Source organism: Macaca fascicularis, chromosome 16 (genome assembly GCF_037993035.2).
Source record: "Macaca fascicularis isolate 582-1 chromosome 16, T2T-MFA8v1.1".
Classification (NCBI taxonomy): Eukaryota; Metazoa; Chordata; class Mammalia; order Primates; family Cercopithecidae; genus Macaca; species Macaca fascicularis.
Genome location: NC_088390.1, coordinates 33,196,948 through 33,218,443, shown reverse-complemented (window position 1 = coordinate 33,218,443; position 21,496 = coordinate 33,196,948). Strand labels below are relative to the sequence as shown.

The window sequence follows — 21,496 nt, the reverse complement described above, 5'->3', positions numbered from 1 at the left end:
AGGAAAAGTGTTGGCAGGGAAGGAAATTTCCCAGCTCTGGGAAACGAGCCTTGTGGATTATCTGCAGGTTTCATTGATCTGTGCGGTCCTCCCCGCGTGCATTAGGAAAACTGGCCTTGGTTCTAATAAGAACAGGGTTTGTCCTGGCAACAAGGAAAGGTTTCTTCTGATGTCCACGTGTCTCCAAGGGGGATGCTTTCTCCAGGCAGAGGCTGTGGCCAAGCCCTTGGGGGACTCAGAGGGCTGCTGGGAAGGGGTGGGCTCCCTCCTCCCCAAAGGGAAGCTCCCGGGGCCCTCTCGAGCACCCCTGCCTGTGGGGATCCCTCATCCCAAGCTCAGGGTGGTGGCCCAGGCTTGTGGAACCAGCCAGGAAAATGAAAGGAGGGCACATTTCCTGGGGAAACTGGCCCGCCCATCAGGAGCCCTGGAGGAAATCCTCCAACGTCACCTGAGGCTTCATTTTCCTTCCCCAGCCGTGCCACCATCCTGGTGGAACTCTCCTGTGAGGACGGCCAAGGCCTGAACTACTTGCCGGGGGAGCACCTCGGGGTTTGTCCAGGCAACCAGCCCGCCCTGGTCCAAGGCATCCTGGAGCGAGTGGTGGACGGCCCCGCACCCCACCAGACAGTGCGCCTGGAGGCCCTGGACGAGAGCGGTGAGCCCCAGGCCAGAGAGCCAGTGCTGCCTGGCATCCTCCGGCCACCCCACCTGGCTGAGGGGCTGGGCCTGGGCCTGCCGGTGACAGCCATCCCTGCCCTTCCTGCTGAGAGGGTGGGCCGCCAAAGCTCTTGTGAAAGCAGTTATGAAAACAGTCCTAGCCCATAAGGCATCGCTCCCTGGCCTTAGTTTCCCCAGTGATAACAACATCCCCGCCATGCAGTGGCCAAAGTGAGAAAGTGGGATAAGCCGGGCACGGTGGCTCACGCCTGTAATCCCAGCACTTTGGGAGGCTGTGGCCGGTGGATCACTTGAGGTCAGGAGTCTGAGACAAGCCTGGCCAACATGATGAAACCCTGTCTCTACTAAAAGTACAAAACTAATTAACCAGAAATGGTGCTTCATGCCTGTAATCCCAGTCACTCGGGAGGCTGAGGCACAAGAATTGCTTGAAGCCAGGAGGTGGAGGTTGCAGTGATCAGAGATCTTGCCACTGTACTCCAGCCTGGGTGACAGAGACTCCATCTCAAAAAAATAAAAAAGAAAGTGGGACCAGAGAGGCAGAGCCTGGTGGTGCTCCCCACTGTCCAGGAGAAAGTGAGAGAACCTGAGACATGGGGACAACGAGACAGACGTCCTTGTGACTGTAGGGTGATGGATGTGGTTCATTATGCCTCTGTTCCAGAGGAGATAATGTCATGCTCATATTTTTACCTAATATTTAGAAAGCATCTGTGTGCCAGGTACAGCACGAGCTATTATGTGCACGGTTTGATTCAGTGCTCATGCCAACCCAGCAAGATAGGTTTTGGTATCAGATCTGTTTCACATGGAGGGAACCCAAGGCCCAGAGGCTTCAGTCACCTAGGAAGTGGGGAGCCAGGGTTTGAACCCGTGTCTGCTGGCCCCAGAGTCTGTGCTGTGACTGCCCTGCATGCTGCCCCCCGGGACTTCCCTTTGGGCTCATCTTCTGCTCACCCAGCACCTCTTGGTACAGCACCCAGGGGACTGCAGTCATGGGCTTTTCTCTGAGTGAACAACTGGCCTGTGAGGTATCCATTAGTCTTTGGTGGATTTAGTCATTGTGAGTCTGTAGATCGCCAGTGGGTGTCTTGCTAAAGTTCAGGTCTGGGCCAGGGAAGGACATGGTTAGTTCATCAGGACCACGCCAACTTAGTGCCCCTTGGGGGGCTGGTGTTCAGCCTTCCCTGGCAATCCTTTCTCTATGCGCCACCTCCTTCCTGTCTTTTGCTCTTGGAACCAAGATTTCAGAGCCTCCTTTCCCCTGCAGCTGGAGAACAGGGGGTGTCTGCCTGGGGGCCTCGCTACCTTCTGAGAATCCCGAATGGGGCCTCTTTTCCATCCTGACACCTTCCTTCCCCGTCCAGGCAGCTACTGGGTCAGTGACAAGAGGCTGCCCCCCTGCTCGCTCAGCCAGGCCCTCACCTACTTCCTGGATATCACCACCCCCCCAACCCAGCTGCTGCTCCAAAAGCTGGCCCAGGTGGCCACAGAAGCAACTGAGAGACAGAAGCTGGAGGCCCTGTGCCAGGTGAAGATCAGGGCTGGTGGGCAGTGGGGGTATGTGGGGGGTCCCAGCATGTGGGGAGCCAAAGCCCAGAGCTGGTCTTTAACTTCCAAGAGGGATCCACCCAGTTTCCCAAAGTGAGACCTGTCAAAGGCTGGTGGGAAGCCAGGCATCATCCGCTGGCCCATGTCTGGGACACAGTTGTGTTGAGTGAACTGAGTTTTTCCAAGTGTCTGCAGGATGCAGCCAGAGTGCACTGCCTTGAATATTAGCTAGAAAGGGGAGCCATCGTTATCTGTCTTTGCTTTCCCCAAAACTGGAATAAAGTTGTCACTTAAGATGTATTGGGGGATGGATGGTGTGGATGAATGGATAAATGGGCATTATGGACAGAGTGACAGATGGACAGCTGAATTAATAAGTTAATGAGAGAATGCATTAACTCACCTGCAACTGTCTGGTTCCAAGTCTGCAAACGGCACTGCTTGTCATTATTATCATCATCATTATAGCTAATTATCTTGATTCCAACTACCCCCACCACCATTATTTTGTGGCTGCAATGTACTAGCTTGGTACATGTTTTCTGGTTTAATTCCCATAACATCCCCACCAGGTAGGCAATGCTATCCTTGTTTCACAAAAGGTAAGTAATTGGGATGAGATTCCATAGTGAGGACACCCAGTCAAGATTTGAACCCAGGTCTGATTGGTTCCAAAGTCTTGCCCCAAGTAAATTACAATAAAGATTTGACCCCTGCCCATGAGTTGCTGAGAGTGGAGGTAACACAAGTTAGATAAATGTACTGGACTGAGTTTCACCAGGACAGGAACTATTTCTTCGCAAGCTTGGTAGTCTCAGCACCCTGGACAGTGCCTGGCACATGGACTTGTTTGTTGAGTGAGTGAATGAATACTGGGTTGTGACAGCCTTTCCCCCAAAATGGGGCAGGCGCCCCGAGTCACTCACATCACCCTTGGCTTTCAGCCCTCAGAGTACAGCAAGTGGAAGTTCACCAACAGCCCCACGTTCCTGGAGGTGCTGGAGGAGTTCCCATCCCTGCGGGTGTCTGCTGGCTTCCTGCTCTCCCAGCTCCCCATTCTGAAGCCCAGGTTCTACTCCATCAGCTCCTCCCGGGATCACACGCCCACGGAGATCCACCTGACTGTGGCCGTGGTCACGTACCACACCCAAGGTGAGCCCAGGGCTCTGGAGCAGGCCCTCTCCACTCCTTATTGGGCATCTGTTCATCAACTCGGATTCAGCTCCCTCATCAGTTCAAGGAGGGAGGGAACACCCACAGCCTAGAGTTGTTAACAGTATTAGGAGGCGTGTGGGAGAGATCTCTAGGAACCAGGCACTAAACCAAGCCTTCTCTGTGTATATGATCAGTTACCATGTGGGGTAGGCACTGTGTGCATTTTACAGGTGGCACAGAAAGTCACACTGTTAGTAAGTGGAGAGCTGAGATTCGGACCTGGGTAGTCCAACTGCTGAGTCCAAGTCCTCCACCACTCCACTGTCCCACTACTCTGGCGACAATTTAATGAGATCAGACGTGGAGAGCACCCAACCCTTGGTGAGAATCCAGTGGTTCTTAGTCTTCCTGATTGTGCATCCTGAACGCAGGGGAGTCTGCATTGATTGTTCATTCGCTCACTGAGCTCATTTAGTGATGGTTTATTTCACACCTCCCCATGCCTGGCACTGGGGTGGGTGGGGAAATACAGAAGACATCAGCCCTGCCCTCAGGGAGCATCTAGAGGCAGCAGTGGAGAGATAGGCATAGAAATAATTACATGATTTTCATTGTGCAGAAGCCAAGAAGGAAAGGTCAGGGTCACAGAGGGCAGCGAAGGGGGGGTGATGCTGCCATTGATGGGGAGGCCAACATCTCATCCAGGTGGTCTCGGCTCCACCACCGGCCTCTGCCCCCTGCCCTGCCCTCTGTAACTGAGAGTTGCCTGGGTTGGCAAAGCTGGGAGCTGTCCACACTTCCGAGCCCTCTGTCCTCTAGGAAGCAAAAACACAGTTTATAAAACCTTGGCAGAGACTCTGCCCTGCTAGAGAACACCCACCCAGACCAGGAGAGGAGAGGCCGACATGTACTTTGAGAGCCCGAGGAAACCAGGGGGACCTCTGCAGTTGGTGGGAGGCCTCCTTCAAGTGCTGGGCCACTGTAAGGGGAACAGAACCCAGAGAGACCTCCTGGGTTTCTACAAGCCCAGGAGGGGCCACTGAGGAGGAAAGCGAGGCCCAGAGCAGGCTGAAATGCACGGAGCTCATCCACCACCCAGGGTTGCTGCCAGCAAGGGCCACGCTCATGAGCGCACACAGCAGTGGCCACCCCGAGGGGTCACTTCATGCTGCTGTCAGTGGAGCTCAGAGGTGAGCTGGGGGTGCTCCTGGAGAAAGTCTTTGGAAGGAGCACTGGAGTAGGAGTCAGGGAACCTGAGCTGTCCACCTGATTCCGCCACGACCTGAGTGATCTTGTCCAAGTCACTTTTCCTCTCCGGGACTCGGTTTCCGCATTGGCAGAAGGAGCAGCTTGCAGCCTCTCTAAGTCCCTTTCAACCTTCCTCAGCTCTGCGCTCTCAGAGGGTGGCGCTCAGAACCAGGAGGACAAACAGCTGCTCATTGAGTCCTGAGAGTGCCTGAGTGGGGGCATCCAAGGAGGCCGTGGTGTGGGCGGAGCAGCTGGTACAGTTTGCGCATGGGCGGTGGGGACGTTGGTCACTTTGTGTTATTGTTGCAGATGGCCAGGGTCCCCTGCACCACGGCGTCTGCAGCACATGGCTCAACAGCCTGAAGCCCCGAGACCCAGTGCCCTGCTTCATACGAAAGTAAGCACCGCTTCCGCTCTGTCCCCTGTGGGACCACTGACCCCTGGGGGTTCCGGGAGGAAAGGGAGGGATCTGGGGTTTAGGTGCTGCTCGGAGCCCCCACTGGGGTTACACTGGTGTGGCTGTCTCTAGCAGGGACAGTGGTGACAAGTGGGTTTCAGAGTCCAGTAAGCTTGGCCCTTTTTCAGAAGGACCTGGGGGAGGTGCTGGTGGCTGGACAGAGGTGAAGCAGCCTGCAGGATGTGGGAAATCAAATAGCAGCTGCTTGTCCTCTCCAACCCCTCACGACCGCCCCCCACAGGCCCAGCTCCCGAGGCACCCAGTGTGTGTGTGGGCCCGGGGTGTCTGAGGACTGGCCCCCTCTTCTCCTGTCCTCTTCAGCGCCCGCGGCTTCCACCTCCCCGAGGACCCCTCCCATCCTTGCATCCTGGTCGGGCCTGGCACAGGCATCGCCCCCTTCCGCAGTTTCTGGCAGCAGCGGCTCCATGACTCCCAGCACAAGGGTAAGGCTGGAGGCTTCCCAGGTGGGAGGGGCACCAGCGGGCAGCGCCTGCCTAGAAGCAGAACCGCAGCCCCACAAACGGCTCCCGGACCTTTCTGGAGGGAAGGCCTCCCAAATTTGCCTCCCTGTGTGGGACTCTGTGGGTTAGAATGTCTCCCACATCGTAGCCGGGGCTCCCCCTCCTGGGAGTGGAGGTAACTGAAAAGTCCCTGCTTTTGACCTCCGATGGGCTGAGGGAATTTTGCATCCGCACTTTCAGTTCAGTGACTATGGATGAGTGATCTGAATGCCTTGGGCCTCAGTTTCCTCATCTGTAAAGTGGGGATAATGCTGTTAAATAGCTAGTGGGAGTGAAATGAGAATTCCAGTTGGACTTGGCGCCGTGGCGCCCTCTGGTGGCCGACATGGTAACAACAGCCCGGGACTCCTGCAGGAGTGCCGGGAGGCCGCATGACCTTGGTGTTTGGGTGCCGCCGCCCAGATGAGGACCACATCTACCAGGAGGAGATGCTGGAGATGGCCCAGAAGGGGGTGCTGCATGCGGTGCACACAGCCTATTCTCGCCTGCCTGGCAAGCCCAAGGTAAATGCATCCTCGAAGCAGGTGAAGCATTACACACACAGGCTCCAGGGTGAGCCCTGGGTCCCCACAGGCCCCTCGCCTCCCTGAGCCTTCAGCTCCTGAGCTCTGAAGTGCGGGTAGTTCACAACCATCAGGGCGATGCTGTGAAGAGTGTTACGCCCTCTCATATAGAAGAAGTGACAGGCCTGGAGAGGTTCGGGACTAACCTAGGTCACACGCGGGTTAAGCCTACAGCTCAGCCTGCTGAAGGTCCCCAGCAGGTCCCCTGGGACACGCAACTGCCCAGGGAGAGGTGGTGCAGGCTGGCTACGCTCAAGCCCAGCAAGGCTGGAGGGCGGCCAACGCTTCCATCACAGCCCTCAGAGGGTCTTTGCTGCCCCCAGGCCGCGTTGCCCCCTGAGCCTGGGGTGTCAGAATAGACTCTCGGCCTTCACACACTTGTCCCACCAGGGCACCTTTTGGGTCCAGTGCTCTGTGCCCAGTGCTGGGGCCAGTGTGCATCCTGTGCGGAGCCGGAGCAGAGAGTGTCCGACTGACTCCTGGACCGTCTAGCTGGGGAGCCCAGGATCCCCATCCTGCAGGGACCTGATGGACAGTCTGCATTGAGAGGCTCCTTTTTCTGGGGTGTAGGCAGAGCCCTGGGCGGGGGGACTGCCTTTATTGATGCCTCTTTGAAGCATGGCAAATCCAGAGACAGTCTGGGAGCCCCACTTGATGGTTAGCCCCTCGAGGGCAGGACTGTGTCCAGCATTTATCTCTCTACTCCCAGCCCAGCCCCCGGGGCATCTGTGCTCCTCCTCATCCTGAGCCTGGCCCCGTGCAAGGTCCTGGCTGGGAGGGGACTCACTCCACAGCCCTTAGTGCCCTCTCCCCGCCTCCCTGAGGCCAGCAGGCCTGTCTGCAAGCCTTGTCCCCAGCAGCTGGGGACTGGACCCACCACTTCCTCTGGTTTCAGGTCTATGTTCAGGACATCCTGCGGCAGCAGCTGGCCAGTGAGGTGCTCCGTGTGCTCCACGAGGAGCCGGGCCACCTCTATGTTTGCGGGGATGTGCGCATGGCCTGGGATGTGGCCCACACCCTGAAGCAGCTGGTGGCTGCCAAGCTGAACTTGAATGAGGAGCAGGTCGAGGACTATTTCTTTCAGCTCAAGGTATAGTAGGGGGTGTGTGGGCTGAGGGTGTTGGCCAAGAGCATAGGCCACTGGAGCCAGGACCAGGGGTGGCCGGTAGACCCAGGGGAGTCAGGCCCAGAAAAGTTCTGGATCCCAAGAGAATCTTAGCAGTGGCTGAGATCTGAGCTGGGTGGGCTGTCAGAAGGCCCCGCTGCACATCCCGGACTGGTCGCAGCTTTGGGAAGTCGGGTGAATGGGTTCCATTTTGCCATTTGTGGAATGGGGGCAGGAGAGTCTCCTTGGCCTCTCTCCAAGCCCCCTTTCAGAAAGTATCTGTGTGGCCAAAGCAAGGCTGTGAACACAGGGGAGAGCAAGGCTGCCCCCGTCAGCCTCGTGTGAACCTCACACTTCTTATTCACACCCAGGCTGGCGTCTGCTCACCCGCATCCCCGCGGCAGCAAGGGCTTGCATTTCACTGATGAAGATAATAGTGATATTTATCAAGGGTTTCCACAGGCCAAGTGCTTGCCAAGGATTCTCATGTGACATTTCATTCAGTCCTGCCAACGATTTTACAAGGGAGGCACCCTGTTTTACAGAGGGAAGGGGGCCTATGGGGTCCACAGCAGTGAATATGAAAGCCTAGAGTTCAGTCTGCCTCTCTCTGATTCCAAACCCTGTGACTGTCACTTCCATACTCTCCCTAAGACACATTCATATGTTCAACTGAACATTTATTGAGCATCTACTATGTGCTAGGGATAGACCAGTAAATGAATCAGGCAAAAATTCCTTACATTCTACTAGGGCTGACAAACCCAAAAGAAAGAGGTGTAATGCTTCAGAGAAAAACAGCAGGAAACAGCCCAGGAAACGCTGGGGAGTGTAATTGTAAATAGGCGGCCAGGGAAGGCAGAGCTGGAAGGCGGCGTCTGAGAATAAACCCGAGATAGCGAGGAGGAGCCCCGTGGATACTGAAGGAAACACTCGGGGCTGCTCTGGAGGGGGCAGTAGGTACAAAGGCCGGGGGTGGGAGTTGAGCTGGCGTGTTGGAAGGACAGTGAGGAGATAACAGGCATTTCCCCAAATGGGTTGAATGGGTCAGTAGATATTTGGCATCAAAAAGTTGCAAGGTCGAATAGCCTGGGACAGGCTTAGTTAAGCCAAGGCAAGCACGTTGCTTTACTACAAGGCTTCTGGGAGGCTTCAACCTGCTGCTGTGCGTCGGGACCCTTCAAGGCTGGGAGCGAAGCAAGGATGTAGCGTTTCCCAAACATATTTATCTCAGAGCTCACACTTCCTGGAGCGTCTTGGGTGGGAGGTGAGCGCTGGGCAGGACATGGGAATGCCAAGTAAAGCTTTGGAGATGGTTAGAGGGCCTGCTCCAGAGCAGGTGCTGAGCGGGGTTAGGCTCTAAACCAGATTCCAGCACAATCTAAGTATGACAGTGGGGAAGACAGATGGCTCATGAAGGTCCACGTGACAGGGAAGCTGGGCAGCCCCGGGGGCTCATCCCAGCCTGGACTTGACACGTTGGTCTCTGTTTCCACCTAAAAGAGCCAGAAGCGCTATCATGAAGATATCTTTGGTGCTGTATTTCCCTACGAGGCGAAGAAGGACGGGGCGGCAGCGCAGCCCAGGAGCCTGGAGATGTCAGCCCTCTGATGGCCCACAGGAGGGGTTAAAACTGCCGGCACAGAACTTAACCAAGGAGCCAGCTCTGAGGTCACAGGGCCTGGGGGGATGGAGAAAAGTGATATCCCCCAGCCTCAAGTCTTATTTCCTCACCTCGTTCCCCATCAAGCCCTTTACTTGACCTCCTACCAAGTAGCACCCTGGATTGATCGGAGCCTCCTCTCTCAAGCTGGGGCCTCCCTGGTCCCTTGGAGACGAACGCTTCAATGCCAGACCTGGCAAGTGGGTGAAAGATGGAACCCGCTGCTGAGTGCACCACTTCATGTGACCACCAGGAGGTGCTGTTGCGCCACTGTGTATTTAACTGCCTTGTGTACAGTTATTTATGCCTCGGTATTTAAAAAACTAACACCCCAGTCTGCTCCCTATGGCCACTTGGGCCTTCCCTGTATGATTCCTTGATGGAGATATTTATATGAATTGCATTTTATTTTAATCACACTCTATGTGTGTGTGGGTGTTTTGTAGGGAAAGCTCCCCTCAGAGTGGGGAGCTGGTGGGTGTCACAGCCTGGACAGATCCTCCACAGAGGAACACCCCAGGCAGGCCATGGCTCCTCTGAAATGGCTGCCAGGTGTGACAGCAGCAGATGGAGCTTGTGCTGGTCTATGGGGCCTGAGGAAATGGATTCTTGCTGGGCCAAGCAGGATGTGTTGGCATCAGCTGGATGCGGAGCTGGGCTTCCAGTGGCTGGCCGAACCCCACACATGGGCACAGAGCCACTTTTCCCACGCAAGCCCTAACCCCTAATGCCAGGGAGACCCACAATGGAACACACACCTAAACGGTGCTTCGGGTCGGCTTCTCCTGACACCCCTTCCCCAAGCCACCTCCTCCCACTGGGACACCAGGTCTGAGGAGCCCAGTTCTGGCCCTGCTGTGGCCCTCACAGGCTCTGCCCCAGCCCCTCTCCCATCTCGGAAGCATGGGGCTGTTTCCTGGGGTCCCCCGTTACCACCCTTCCTGTGTCCGAGACTCCTGCCCAAAAGTCTGGAGCCCCAGCCTGCTTTCTCCAACACCCTCTTGGGATTTGCGAGGGACCGTCTGGGAGGAGGTGTGAGGTCAGGACCCACTGCCCAAAGGGAGTCCATGCTCTCCCGTCCCACTCCTCTCAGCAGCACCCCCGCCCAATTCCACAGGCTCCAAAATGTCTCCAAATGAGTTAAGGAAGCCACGGTCAACCCACATGAATGTGCCAACAAGCATTTTCATTTCTCTATTTCAAAGACACTGGGAAAGGAGCCAGTCCCCTGAAGACAGCACTCTGGTCAGTTGGTGGAGGCCAGTGGGATGCCATCAGACTAGCTTTCTTGGAGGGGGTGAAGGGTTGATACAGAGTGCAAGGTGACAGTGAGGTTAAAGGTCAGAGGGGAGGGGCTGAGGAGGTCACCTCCCACCAGGAGTGGACAGCTGGTGGCTTGGGACTGGGGTGGAGCTGCGTGGGGGATGGGAGGGGAATGAGCGTGGGGCTTCGTCTTCGCTGCCCACTCCTCCTCTCTCCCCAGCTGTGCCCCTCTTGTTAGACCCCCAAGAGCTGTTGATCTGGGTGTTGCGGACCACAGCGTTCTCATCAAAACAGGGATTCAGGTGGAAGGCGCTGTGGCTCCCAGAGCACAGGTTGATGTGGAACCTGGGGTGGGCGGCCCATCTGGACCTTTGTCCACTGAGTTCTGGGCCCCATTTCCTCCCTGTCATCCACAGCCTGCCTGAAGCCAAGGGAATGACTGGAATGACCTTGAAGGGCTCTCTCTTCCCAGAGGTCACTGGAGCCCTTGGCTTACCTCTGAGCACTGGGCAGGATAGTGCCCGACAGGATGACGGACTTGGATGGGTACAGCCCTCCCAGAATGGTGGTGACAAAAGGCATCAGCTTTCAGAAGGAGAGGCATGGGTCAGCCAGTGGCAGCCAGGGCAGCCCACCATGCAAAAGGGGAACACTGTACCAGTTCCCATGAATCTGGGCTGTCAGCTGAGAGGAAGCCCGTGATATCTTTACTTCGTTCCATAAAAGCCAAAGGAAAACTTTCCAGTGCTCCTCAAATTAATGGGCTTAGATTAGTGTCACGAAAGGAACTTTGGGCCGGGCGCGGTGGCTCATGCCTGTAATCCCAGCACTCTGGGAGGCCGAGGTGGGCAGATCACAAAGTCAGGAGATTGAGACCATCCTGGCTAACACAGTGAAACCCCGTCTCTACTGAAAAATACAAAAAATTAGCTGGGCGTGGTGGCGGGCGCCTGTAGTCCCAGCTGCTTGGGAGGCTGAGGCAGGAGAATGGCGTGAACCCGGGAGGCGGAGCTTGCAGTGAGCCGAGATCGCACCTCTGCACACCAGCCTGGGTGACAGAGCGAGACTCCGTCTTAAAAAAAAAAAAAAAAGAAAGGAACTTTGGCCAAACACAACAAGACTCGTGGGGTGAAAAGGGAGGGCTATGCAATGTGCTCACATTGACATGACAGTTTTAAGGTTGAAAGCTCCTCTCTACAGTCTTCTAATTCACTGGGATGCTTTGAAGCCCTTCAGCTTACCAAAGGACCGCTTTTCATTTTTCAAGGCCAGTGGATACCCCCACAGTGGCTCTTCACCCCCAGCCTGCCCACCACAAACAGAACCTCCACCCTCCCTGAGAAACCACTTACATAGGTGGGGTGGGGGTACATCACAGGTGGGAGGGCGGGAGTCTGTTGAAAAGAAACCAGGAAATTCAATGGGAGAGCACATGTGTGCACGAGCACTCACTCACGCGCACCCACGCATTCCAGAGGGGCCTCCACTGTGAGGCTGATCTCATGAGGCTTTGGCCCTTGGACTCTCCCGTCCACCTCCCTTTTCATGTTAGCCTTCCTGGAACTTCCTGCCGTGTTCCCGGACCCCACCACGGTCACCTGCCCCTCAACCCCTCCATAGGCAGCCCCACTAACGCTAAACTCCCGGCCTGATTTGCACCATCAGGAGAACAGCTTAAGCCTGTGATCAGTAGTGACATCCCGGGGACGCAGGATGCAGGGCCGGGAACCTCACATCCGGGTGCTGGGGCCACTGCACTCCCCACTTGGTGACAGGTGGACCAGTTTCCCTCCCGGTCTCTAGGGAACCTGCCTCTTCCACCACTGGATAAATCCTGCTTCTTCCAGAATCTCTGCTGTCCCAAGAACAGCTTTAGCCACATGTCACCTGTGCCAAGGACTCAGCCCCAGATGTCCCCATCCTCCTTGCTAAACCGCTTTCTTCCTGACTCTGGGGCTCTAGGCAGTTTAGTTCTTGGTGAAGGAGGACACTGTGCAGCTGTGAACTGTCCAGAACTTGTAGACTTACAGAGAACATCTGTCCAGGGGCGCTCTGCACCGTGTGGATGACTGTCTGGGTCTGGAGGAAAGAAACCAGGTCTCACCCAGGCTCTCCCATGTGAAGACCACCAGCTCCCACCAGAGGGCGCCACACGGCAGGCACCTCCAGGGGGCGTAATCAGCCCAATGGCCCCACAGACCCCACAGAGGGTGGGTCCAGGTGTTTCTTCTCTCAAGGGGATGAGGGAGGGCAAAGGTTAGAACCCTGGAGAAGACAGATGGGGACGCTGGTGGCTCTGGCCCATCTTTCCTCTCAGGGAAACCTCTCTCAGCCTAGCCTCCCTTTGCAGGTGGGAGAAGGGAATGTGGGACACGGTCTTCCGTGGCTGCCCACAGGCTGGCAACTCAGGTTGTTTCATCACGGCCAGCCAACGACATCCAACCCCCCACCTCGCCAGGCCGGGCAGACGGTCAACGGTCTGGCCTCTGCCCTCCCCACTCCCAATGGGAGAGGCCCAATGCCTGGCCCCGCCTCCTCCATGAGCCCAGAAGAGCCAAAATGAAGAGGATCCAAAAAGAAAGCAAGAGACTTACAATGGGAGCCGGGTTGGCGGGCCGCACGCCGGGAGGCTGGAGGGGTGAGGGGAGTCAGAACGGTGGTTATGGCGGGCACCACAGAACGGGAAGAGACGATGGCAGAACTCCAGGGAGGCTCTTGTGCTCAGAAATGCTTCCCCAGGGCCGGGCGCGGTGGCTCACACCTGTAATCCCAGCACTTTGGGAGGCCGAGGTGGGCAGATCATGAGGTCAGGAGATGGAGACCATCCTGGCTAACACGGTGAAACTCTGTCTCTACTAAAAATACAAAAAAAAAAAAAAAAAAAAAAAAAAAAAAATTAGCCGAGTGTGGTGGTGAGCACCTGTAGTTCCAGATACTCAGGAGGCTGAGTTAGGAGAATGGCATGAACCCAGGAGGCACAGCTTGCAATGAGCCAAGATCGCGCCACTGCACTCCAGCCTGGGCCACAGAGCAAGACTTCGTCTCAAAAAAAAAACAAAAAGAAAAAAGAAAAGAGAAATGCCTGCCCAGAAACACCCACCTCCCTCTTGCTCCCAAGCAAGCCTTCCTGAACCCGTGGTACCCAGATTTTTACCTCCAGGTGCACAGGGCTTTGGGGTTGGGAGGTAAGGTATCCCCATTTGTTCCTCTCAAGAGAGAGAAGACTGGGTTTGATAGAGACTGCACTGCTTTCTGTAGCTCCCACAGCCAAGAGCGTTACTTCCAGTGCCATATCTCACCCGTAAGGTGAGAAGGGGTATTTGTTGAAGGCCTGCTGTGGGTCGATTCCTGGGCTTCAGTGCTTTCCAGTGAGGGAAGCAGCCTCAGCTCCTGTGTTCCTGGTGAGGCAGTGAGGCTCAGAAAGATTAAGCAACTTGCCCAAGCTCGCCCAGGTGGAAGGGACCAAATCCAAAACGGCAGCCAGTTCTGTCTGACTGTATCCAGCACACTTTCTATCCTCCCCAGTGCCAGGACCAGGGCCAAAGTTGGGCTGCCCTGCAAAAGTTCCCCGGGGCTCAACCAGTCCTGAAGTCAGCGTGGCAGGAGGCAGGTACCCTGTCTGTACCGTAATGGGCCATAGGAAGACTGTGTAGACAAAGCGCCCCTCCTCCCAGTCCCCACTGCTTGAGTGGCCAGAGGAAGGGCTGCTCGCCTCCTTATCCTGGATCCTGCCCCACCCAGTAGACTGTTCTTGCCCTGGCTGGTATCCCATTCTTCCTGGCTGTGAGAACCACATTCCACATTCATTCATTCATTCACTGAGCCCCTACTGACTGCCGGGCACTCTGCAAATGAATAAGCCATGGTCCTAGCCCTCTGGGGCCTCATGTGCATAGGGAGATGGGGTTGAGTGACGGGGACAGACATACAAACACAGTTACAATGGGGTGCTGTGAACTGGCATGGCACAGATATGTACAGACTCCATGGGGACATGGCGGGAGCGTCCAACAATATTCTGGGCAGGGAGGACTCCCAGAGGAGAGACACTTAGGCAGAGCATGGAAGGGCAATTAGGCGTGTGCTGGGGACAGGCTGGCAGAGGGTGCTTCCGGGACCAGGGACAGCATATGCAAAAGCATGGTGGCCCGAGAGGGCCTCGCGTGAGCCGTGGAGGCTGCGTGAGCTTCGTGGGTTGGGGGTGAGGCAGGGAGGTTGACTGGGGCCAGACTCGGGAGGAATCTGTATGCCCTGCTGGGGAATTTGGGCTTTATTTGAAGGGCTTGGGGCTGTTAAGATTTTTAAGCAGGGAGAGGGTGTGATCAGATTTGCTTATAAGAAGGCCACTGCGGCAGTGGTTGGGTGTGGGGGGTGGGGAACTGGACCCCTGTCGTCATGGTGAGGAATCCCAGAGGCCTGAGCCTTGTCGGTGGCTTCAGGACCCTTGGTGCCTTGGAGAGACATAAAGAAGGGGGAGTGAAGAATCCAGGGTGACTCCCAGGTCCCCAGCTCTGGGTGCCCAGCGGACAGAGACAGGGAACTCTTGAGTGGGCACGATGGTGCCCGTAGGCCCTGGTGTCCTGCTGTCTGCTCAGCCACCCAGGGCCTCTGTGTCGAACTCACTTTTTGTCTGCGCCCCCTGGGCCTCGGTGGGAAACAGACAGGCTGGGAGAACGGCACCATGGAGAAGGCGGGCTGAGCAGGGACTGTGCGGGGGTTCTGTTAAAACAAAAGGCACTGGGTGGTAAGGAGAAGCATTAATGGAGCCAAGAAGAAGCTGAAAGGCAGAGGCAGGGGCAAGAGGGAGAGATCAGGAAGGCAGAGGGATGTGGCAACGCCGAGGCGGGAGGGGAAAGGGCCAGGCTCCGGTGAGCAGCACAGGGGGGCAGTCTCCCTCCAGCTCTTCCCTTCCACCTGCAGGGGAGAGAGTCAGGGAAGGAGGGAATGAGAGACGAGGACCAAAGGGTGAGGAGCCCAGATTTGCTGAGGGCCTACTGCGCACTTCGCTCATCTCAGGGAGCTCCCTCGAATGCCAAAAGGGTAACAGCAGCTCCCATCCAGCTGCTGGTGCCCTGTGGGAATGTGTGCCCAGCATACCCTCATCTTCCCGTTTTTCATGTGGTATTAGTATCTCCTGACCTTCTTTAGTTTTATTTATTTTATTTTGTTATTCAAACAAGAATTTTTTAGAGGTGGGGTCTTGCTGTGTTGCCCAGGCAGAACTAATTCCTGGGCTCAAGCGATTCTCCTGCCTCAGCCTCTTGGGTAGCCAGGATTCCAGACCTCCACCACCGTACCCGGCTCTCCTGACCTTTCAGATGTTGGCAACACATTCAAAGTCTTTAAAACACAGAGGTCAAACAGACCCTGGTGTGGGCCCAGGGGGCCATTGTGTGACCTCTGATATCTGTCTCCTCACTGAACCACACAACCACCCACGGGGGGCAGGCAATGACCATGCTCATTCTACAGATGAGGAAGCCGAGGCTGAGAGAGGCAAAGTCGCTTGTCTAAGATCCCACAGAGGATGAATGGCAGAGCTGGGAATCTGAACTGGATTCAGTTTGGTTCCTGAGCCTGGGCTCTTTCTAGAACAACATGGCCTCCTAACCAGGGTGGAAATTGAGGGATGAAGAGAAAGGGGCAGCTGAGGAGCCTGGGAGACCAAGGCAGATGTTCTGGACAGAGACAGTGACACAGAAGGAGGGGCAGAGTGACAGAGGAGAAGGGGCGGGCAGGCACTGGGACAGGGAAGCAGAGGTTGTCCCCAGAGTCACCTGGGTAGGAGACTGGCTTGGGTCCACCCAGCAGGGCCAAGGCACAGCTATGCTGGGCCCTGCATCCCAGCCCCGGGGACCGGTACAGGTGGACAGTCTGACCTGGAAGCTGATGCAGGACAGCTGCACAGAACCATTGACGGAGATGGTGTCCACACGGTGGAAGGGCACGCGGTGGAAGTACTGCACGAAGAGACTCCCGTTCACCATCACCTGCCACAGGAGAGCACGTGTTCTGGGGCAGGTTCCCCAGGCCGGGATGGGGACCCCCCCTGCGCTCCTGGACCCTCCTTCTAGAAAATGAAGACCTGAGTCTGGGCCTCACTGTGGGGCCAGTTACAGGAACGTGTGTGACCCGAAGGGCATCAACCCGAGTCTCTACTGGGCTCCAGTGGTTGGGTTTTCGTTCTTCTGGTCGTTTACTGCAGTAGGTTTGTCTTTCTAGTCTTAGCTCACCTGGGGCTTCATTTATTTATTATTTATTTACCTTCAACTTTTTTTTTTTTTTTTTTTTTTGAGATCGAGTATCAGTCTGTCTCCCAGGCTGGAGCACAGTGGTTCAAGCCATTCTTGTGCCTCAGCCTCCCGAGTAGCTGGGATTACAGGTGCCCACCACCACACCCAGGTAATTTTTGTATTTTTAGTAGAGACAGGGTTTCACCATGTTGGCCAGGCTGGTCTTGAACTCCTGACCTGAAGTGATCTGCCCTCCTCAGCCTCCCAAAGTGCTGGGATTATAGGCATGATCCACTGTGCTCATCCCCTTCAACTTTTATTTTAAGTTCCAGGGTATGAGTACAGGATGTGCAGGTTTGTTAACTAAGTAAACGAGTGCCATGTGGTTTGCTGCACAGATCAACTCATCAGCTTGGTATCAAGCCCAACATCCATTAGCTAATCTTCCTGATGCTCTCCCTCCTCCACAAGGGCCCAGGGTGTGTTGTCTCCCACCTTGTGTACATGTGCTCTTATCATTCAGTTCCTACTTATAAGAGAACATGTGGTGTTTGCTTTTCTGCTCCTGCGTTAGTTTGTTGAGGAAAAAGGCTTCCAGCTCCATACATGTTCCTGCAAACGACATGATCTTGTTTGTTTTTATGGCTGCAGGGGTATTATTTAAATATGCATAAAATGCTCACGGGGAACAGAGGAGAGGTGACCTCGGGTTGCATACTGAGTGGATGGGAACATCCTTATCTCAGATAAGCATATTCAGACTGACTTACCCACCGGCTTCTCAAGCCCAGAGACCTACACTACTTGCAAAGGTAATTTGCAATGTGCTTACAAAACTATACCCTTAATAGACCCTGGATAAAGGCTGGAACAATGTCGCTGAAAAGTAAATGTTACCAGGGACCTGGAGAGGAGGAATGGTGACAGCAGAGGAATGGAATGAGCTTGGAATTCAAAGACACACAACATCAAACAGCAACGTGATGACTCCTCTAGTTCTTATTTTCAGAGTAAAAGAAGCAGCAGGCACACCTGTAGATTCAGGTGAAGGTGCAGAAGGAGACTATGCAGCCATGGGTAACACCTTACAAGGAAATGGTCGTGTTATCTGTATAGTGGTGTCATTCTGGCTGAATGTCAATTGAAGTGATTACTTAAAAGCCATTCACCTGATAGGGCTGGGGGGTCCCAGGGCTGAGAGGTGGGGAGAGGATTCCTGCTCACCTTGAAATCTGAGCTCTGCACCAGGAAGCAGAGGTCAAAGGGCATTCCCTGCTGGGAGAGAATGTGCATCTTCCTATCCTCAGGCTCCCAGCTTCCTTTCTGCCTTGTGTTGCACACCACTTACCCTCCCTCTTCAAATGGAGGGTTGAAGTGGAAGGCAAGGTCATTTCCACTGAAGCCGGTCTGAAAGTCCACAGCAAACCTAGGCCCAGGGAAAGCAAATAGTTCTCTGTGGCATGGTTTATTGCCAGTGATAGGCATAGGAGGGCCTCGGCGCCTCTGCCCTGCATTTGTCTGGGATCTTGCATAGAACCTGCCTGGCAGAGACTGCTTGGTTGGCATCCTTTTTTTTCTCTAACTTGGATCTAATGTGTTTTTGTGCAATTATTACATTTTGCCTTTACAGTATGATTTTCTAAAAATAAGTAGAAAATGGTTAAGGAAAAGTGCTGGCATGAGCAAACAAGAAGCATAGGTCTTGGAAAGTGATTACCAATTGGTACCAAAGATGGAAGTTGCTAAGCACACCTAGAAGACAGAGCCTTCCGTGCCAGTGGACACTTGTTGGAAGCCAGCACATGCCTGACTAAGTGGGAAAGAAGAGAACAACTGTAGAGAGCATGTGAAATTGGGGCTGGGCACAGTGGCTCACGCCTGTAATCCCAGCACTTTGGGAGGCCAAGGTGGGTGGATCACTTAAGCCCAGGAGTTCGAGACCAGCCTGGGCAACACAGCGAGATCTCATCTCTACTTAAAAAGAAAAATTAATTAGCTGGGCATCATAGTGCACTCTTGTAGTCCCAGCTGCTCTGGAGGCTGAGATGGGAGGATCACTCGAGTCCTGGAATTCGAGGCTGCAGTGAGCTATGATCGTACCACTGCACTCCAGACTGGGTGAAAGAAAAAGTCTCTGTCTCAAAAGAAAAAAATCAATTAATTAAATGAATAAATGAAGACGATTACATCTGAAATATCTCTGTATGTATTTTTCCCCTGGAGTCCTTCAGCTTCATCCCTGTAGTCCTTTGGAAATTCCTGCCCCAAGGAAGGGAGAGGCAGAAAGCTCCTGAGAGGAGAGCGCCCTCTGAGGTAGGATCTGTCTCTGTTCCACAGGATGGGAGTGGGAAGCCCTCCTGGTGCTGGCAGGTGGGGGAGGCGGAGGGAGAGGGAGAGAGGAAGGGGCGGAAGATCAGAGGCTTGGTCCTGATTCCCCTGGTTGGAGGGTTCAGGGGGATCAGGGGCCTCCCTGCCCTTGGCATCTCCTGGGGGAGGTCACTAAGAATCAGGCCGGGCGCGGTGGCTCAAGCCTGTAATCCCAGCACTTTGGGAGGCCGAGACGGGCGGATCACGAGGTCAGGAGATCGAGACCATCCTGGGTAACACAGTGAAACCCCGTCTCTACTAAAAATACAAAAACTTAGCCGGGCGAGGTGGCAGGCACCTGTAGTCCCAGCTACTCGGGAGGCTGAGGCAGGAGAATGGCGTGAACCCGGGAGGCGGAGCTTGCAGTGAGCTGAGATCCGGCCACTGCACTCCAGCCTGGGTGACAGAGCGAGACTCCGTCTCAAAAAAAAAAAAAAAAAAAAGAATCTAGGTGGCCGAGCTGAGGTTGAGCAGGGATCTGCGAGGCCCAGAAGGAGAGGTCCTCTGGGACTGAGGCAGAGGGGCTTCTGTGAGAGAGCAATGAGTCCAAGAGGCTCTTCTGTGGGCCCCACAGACTTCAGCAGGCAGCCACCCGTGGTCTCCCACCAAGACAAGAGAGAGCTGCACACCTCTGTGCCACCCAGTCGGGGCGCCCCGGCAGGGGTCAGCCAGATCCTTTTGAGAGTCTAGAGCCTTCCCAGTCCCTGAGAAGTCATGTGAGCTCCTCTCTGTTCCCAGACAGCCCACCTTGGGAGGGAGGAGGGGGTGGGAAAGAGCCCTAATACAATGTTAGTATTTTGAATTGATTTAGTAGTTTCCAGAAAAGGCCTTGAAACCAAAAGAGACCAAATTACTTTTGATGGCGATTTTCAATATTTTCACATCAGCAGAAGGAGAGCTTCAGAGTGGATGAGAGCAGTGATGGGAAAAGGAGGAAGTTTGATTTTTGTAACTCTTAGTTACACTGTGCAAAGTTCAACCCAGAACATAATCCTCCAACTCTGACCATCCCACTCCCTCCTTAGACCGCCAGCTCCCAGGGCCCCATTCATCCCGGAGTCCAGGTTAATGGCGCCCCTGGCTGCAGGTTGTGCCTGCGGAGTGGTGCCCGGCAGCATGGGTTAGGGACGCATTGGGCCTCCCCTGAGCCAGGCACGTGAGCTTGGATGTTGTCGTCTGAACTAACCCAGACTCCCAGGCCCAGTGGTTTACTAAGGGACGAGGCTGGAGTGAAACGTTTCCATCCATTACACACACACACACCTGCTTCCACTGGAGCTGAGAACAGTCCCATTGACAGTGATCTGAAGTCCGTCCTGGAGACCCCCTTGGACAGTCGCAGAAAAGGGGACGGCCTGCAGGGAAAAGGTGTGGGACCATCAGTCAGGTGGCCGGCCTCCTGTTTGCTCCCCTCCAGCGCTAGTCAGTGGCCGGCCTGGGTGTGACAGCGCCATGCAAGGGGATGGGGTGCGGCTATGACCAGTATATACGGAGTCTCAGCCCCAGGGGTCTTAGGGTCCTGTGTGGAGGCAGACACAAATCCAATTAGTTACTCAGACAGTCTAAGCTTGTGATAAGGAGAAGCCTGGCCCTGAGAGGACACGACAGGGAGCTGAGCTTGTGTGAGAGTCTGAGAGGCGGTGGAGGCTGCATCAGGAACGCACCAGGCTGAAGGCCTTCCTTCCAGGCAGGGAAGAGGCAGGCAGACGCCCCGGGCTGGTAAGGAACTAGGTAGTAATGGGGGCTGCTGGACCTCATGCCAAGCTCCCAGTAAAGCGCCCAGGGCCTTGGCTGGGGACTCAGGAGGCTCAAGGGGCCAAAGAGACCCATCAGGGGTCTGGAGGGTAAATCTTTGACTCACCCGAGAGGCACAAGAAGAAACCATGTCCCTCTCCCCACCACCACCATATAACGATGGCCACCGTGACCTTTGCCCTCCTGGCCACCTTCAGCAGAACCTCTTCCCAGATGCCCTCTGCAGCCATGGGGCAGCCGCCTCCTCTACTTCTGCCCCCGGGCTCCCCATTCCTTCCCTCAGGCCCTCAGCAGCCCCAAGCCCTAGTGTAGTTTCCTCACCCATCCCAGGCCCCACGGGCTACCACTTTGTCAAATTCTGTCTTCCGGGGCTCTTTAAAGGAGCGATGGGCCATGGTGAGGATGCATCACTTCAGAGTCAGGCCAACTCCAGGTCTGAATCCTAGCTCTGCTGCTCATGACCTGAGTGGCCTTGGGAAGCCTACTTCACCTCTCTTTGCCTCAGTTTTCTCATCTGTAAAATGGGAAGGTGTTTCTCCTACTGCATGTGACTGATGATTTCATGAGAAAAGGCCTGTGATGGAAGAGACTGGCACATAGGAGATGCTTCTCCACTGTCACCCACCCCCCACCTTGATCTCTCTGAGCAAAATTCACAAACTGGTACTTCCAGTTTTCAAAGTTTATTCCGAAATGCCTCATATCCAGTGTGGTTCTATAACCCGCATTAAAGCACAGTTCTATCTCCTGGCTGATTTTCACATTCTTCAGGTTTTTAATGTCTTCTCTAATATCTCCTTTAGGTCAATTTCCAACACAAATTAAATGCCTAAAGGAGCCAGGCAGGGATGTGTTATGAGTCAGATGGCCAGGTAGGGAGTGGTGGGGACTGTGGCAAAGTAGACGTCACACCCCTCATCTAAAAAGTCAACATCTA

The 21,496-nt window shown here is 55.0% G+C and overlaps 1 protein-coding gene and 1 pseudogene across 2 annotated transcripts in view; one reads left to right on the top strand and one right to left on the bottom strand.

Annotated features, from left to right (window-relative positions):
• Nucleotides 1-9,360, top strand: part of NOS2 (nitric oxide synthase 2) — a 36,739-nt gene extending 27,379 nt beyond the window's left edge. For both annotated transcript variants that reach the window (XM_065531118.2, XM_065531119.2), the window contains exons 19-26: nucleotides 474-655; nucleotides 2,046-2,209; nucleotides 3,174-3,381; nucleotides 4,942-5,029; nucleotides 5,411-5,532; nucleotides 5,965-6,113; nucleotides 7,069-7,263; nucleotides 8,782-9,360. In XM_065531118.2, the coding sequence (XP_065387190.1) occupies nucleotides 474-655; nucleotides 2,046-2,209; nucleotides 3,174-3,381; nucleotides 4,942-5,029; nucleotides 5,411-5,532; nucleotides 5,965-6,113; nucleotides 7,069-7,263; nucleotides 8,782-8,889 (1,216 nt within the window). In that variant the 3' untranslated portion in view covers nucleotides 8,890-9,360. The remainder of the gene's footprint in view (nucleotides 1-473; nucleotides 656-2,045; nucleotides 2,210-3,173; nucleotides 3,382-4,941; nucleotides 5,030-5,410; nucleotides 5,533-5,964; nucleotides 6,114-7,068; nucleotides 7,264-8,781) is intronic.
• A 945-nt stretch (nucleotides 9,361-10,305) lies between these two features.
• Nucleotides 10,306-20,954, bottom strand: LOC135967811 (galectin-9-like; annotated as a pseudogene).
• Nucleotides 20,955-21,496: the final 542 nt, after the last annotated feature.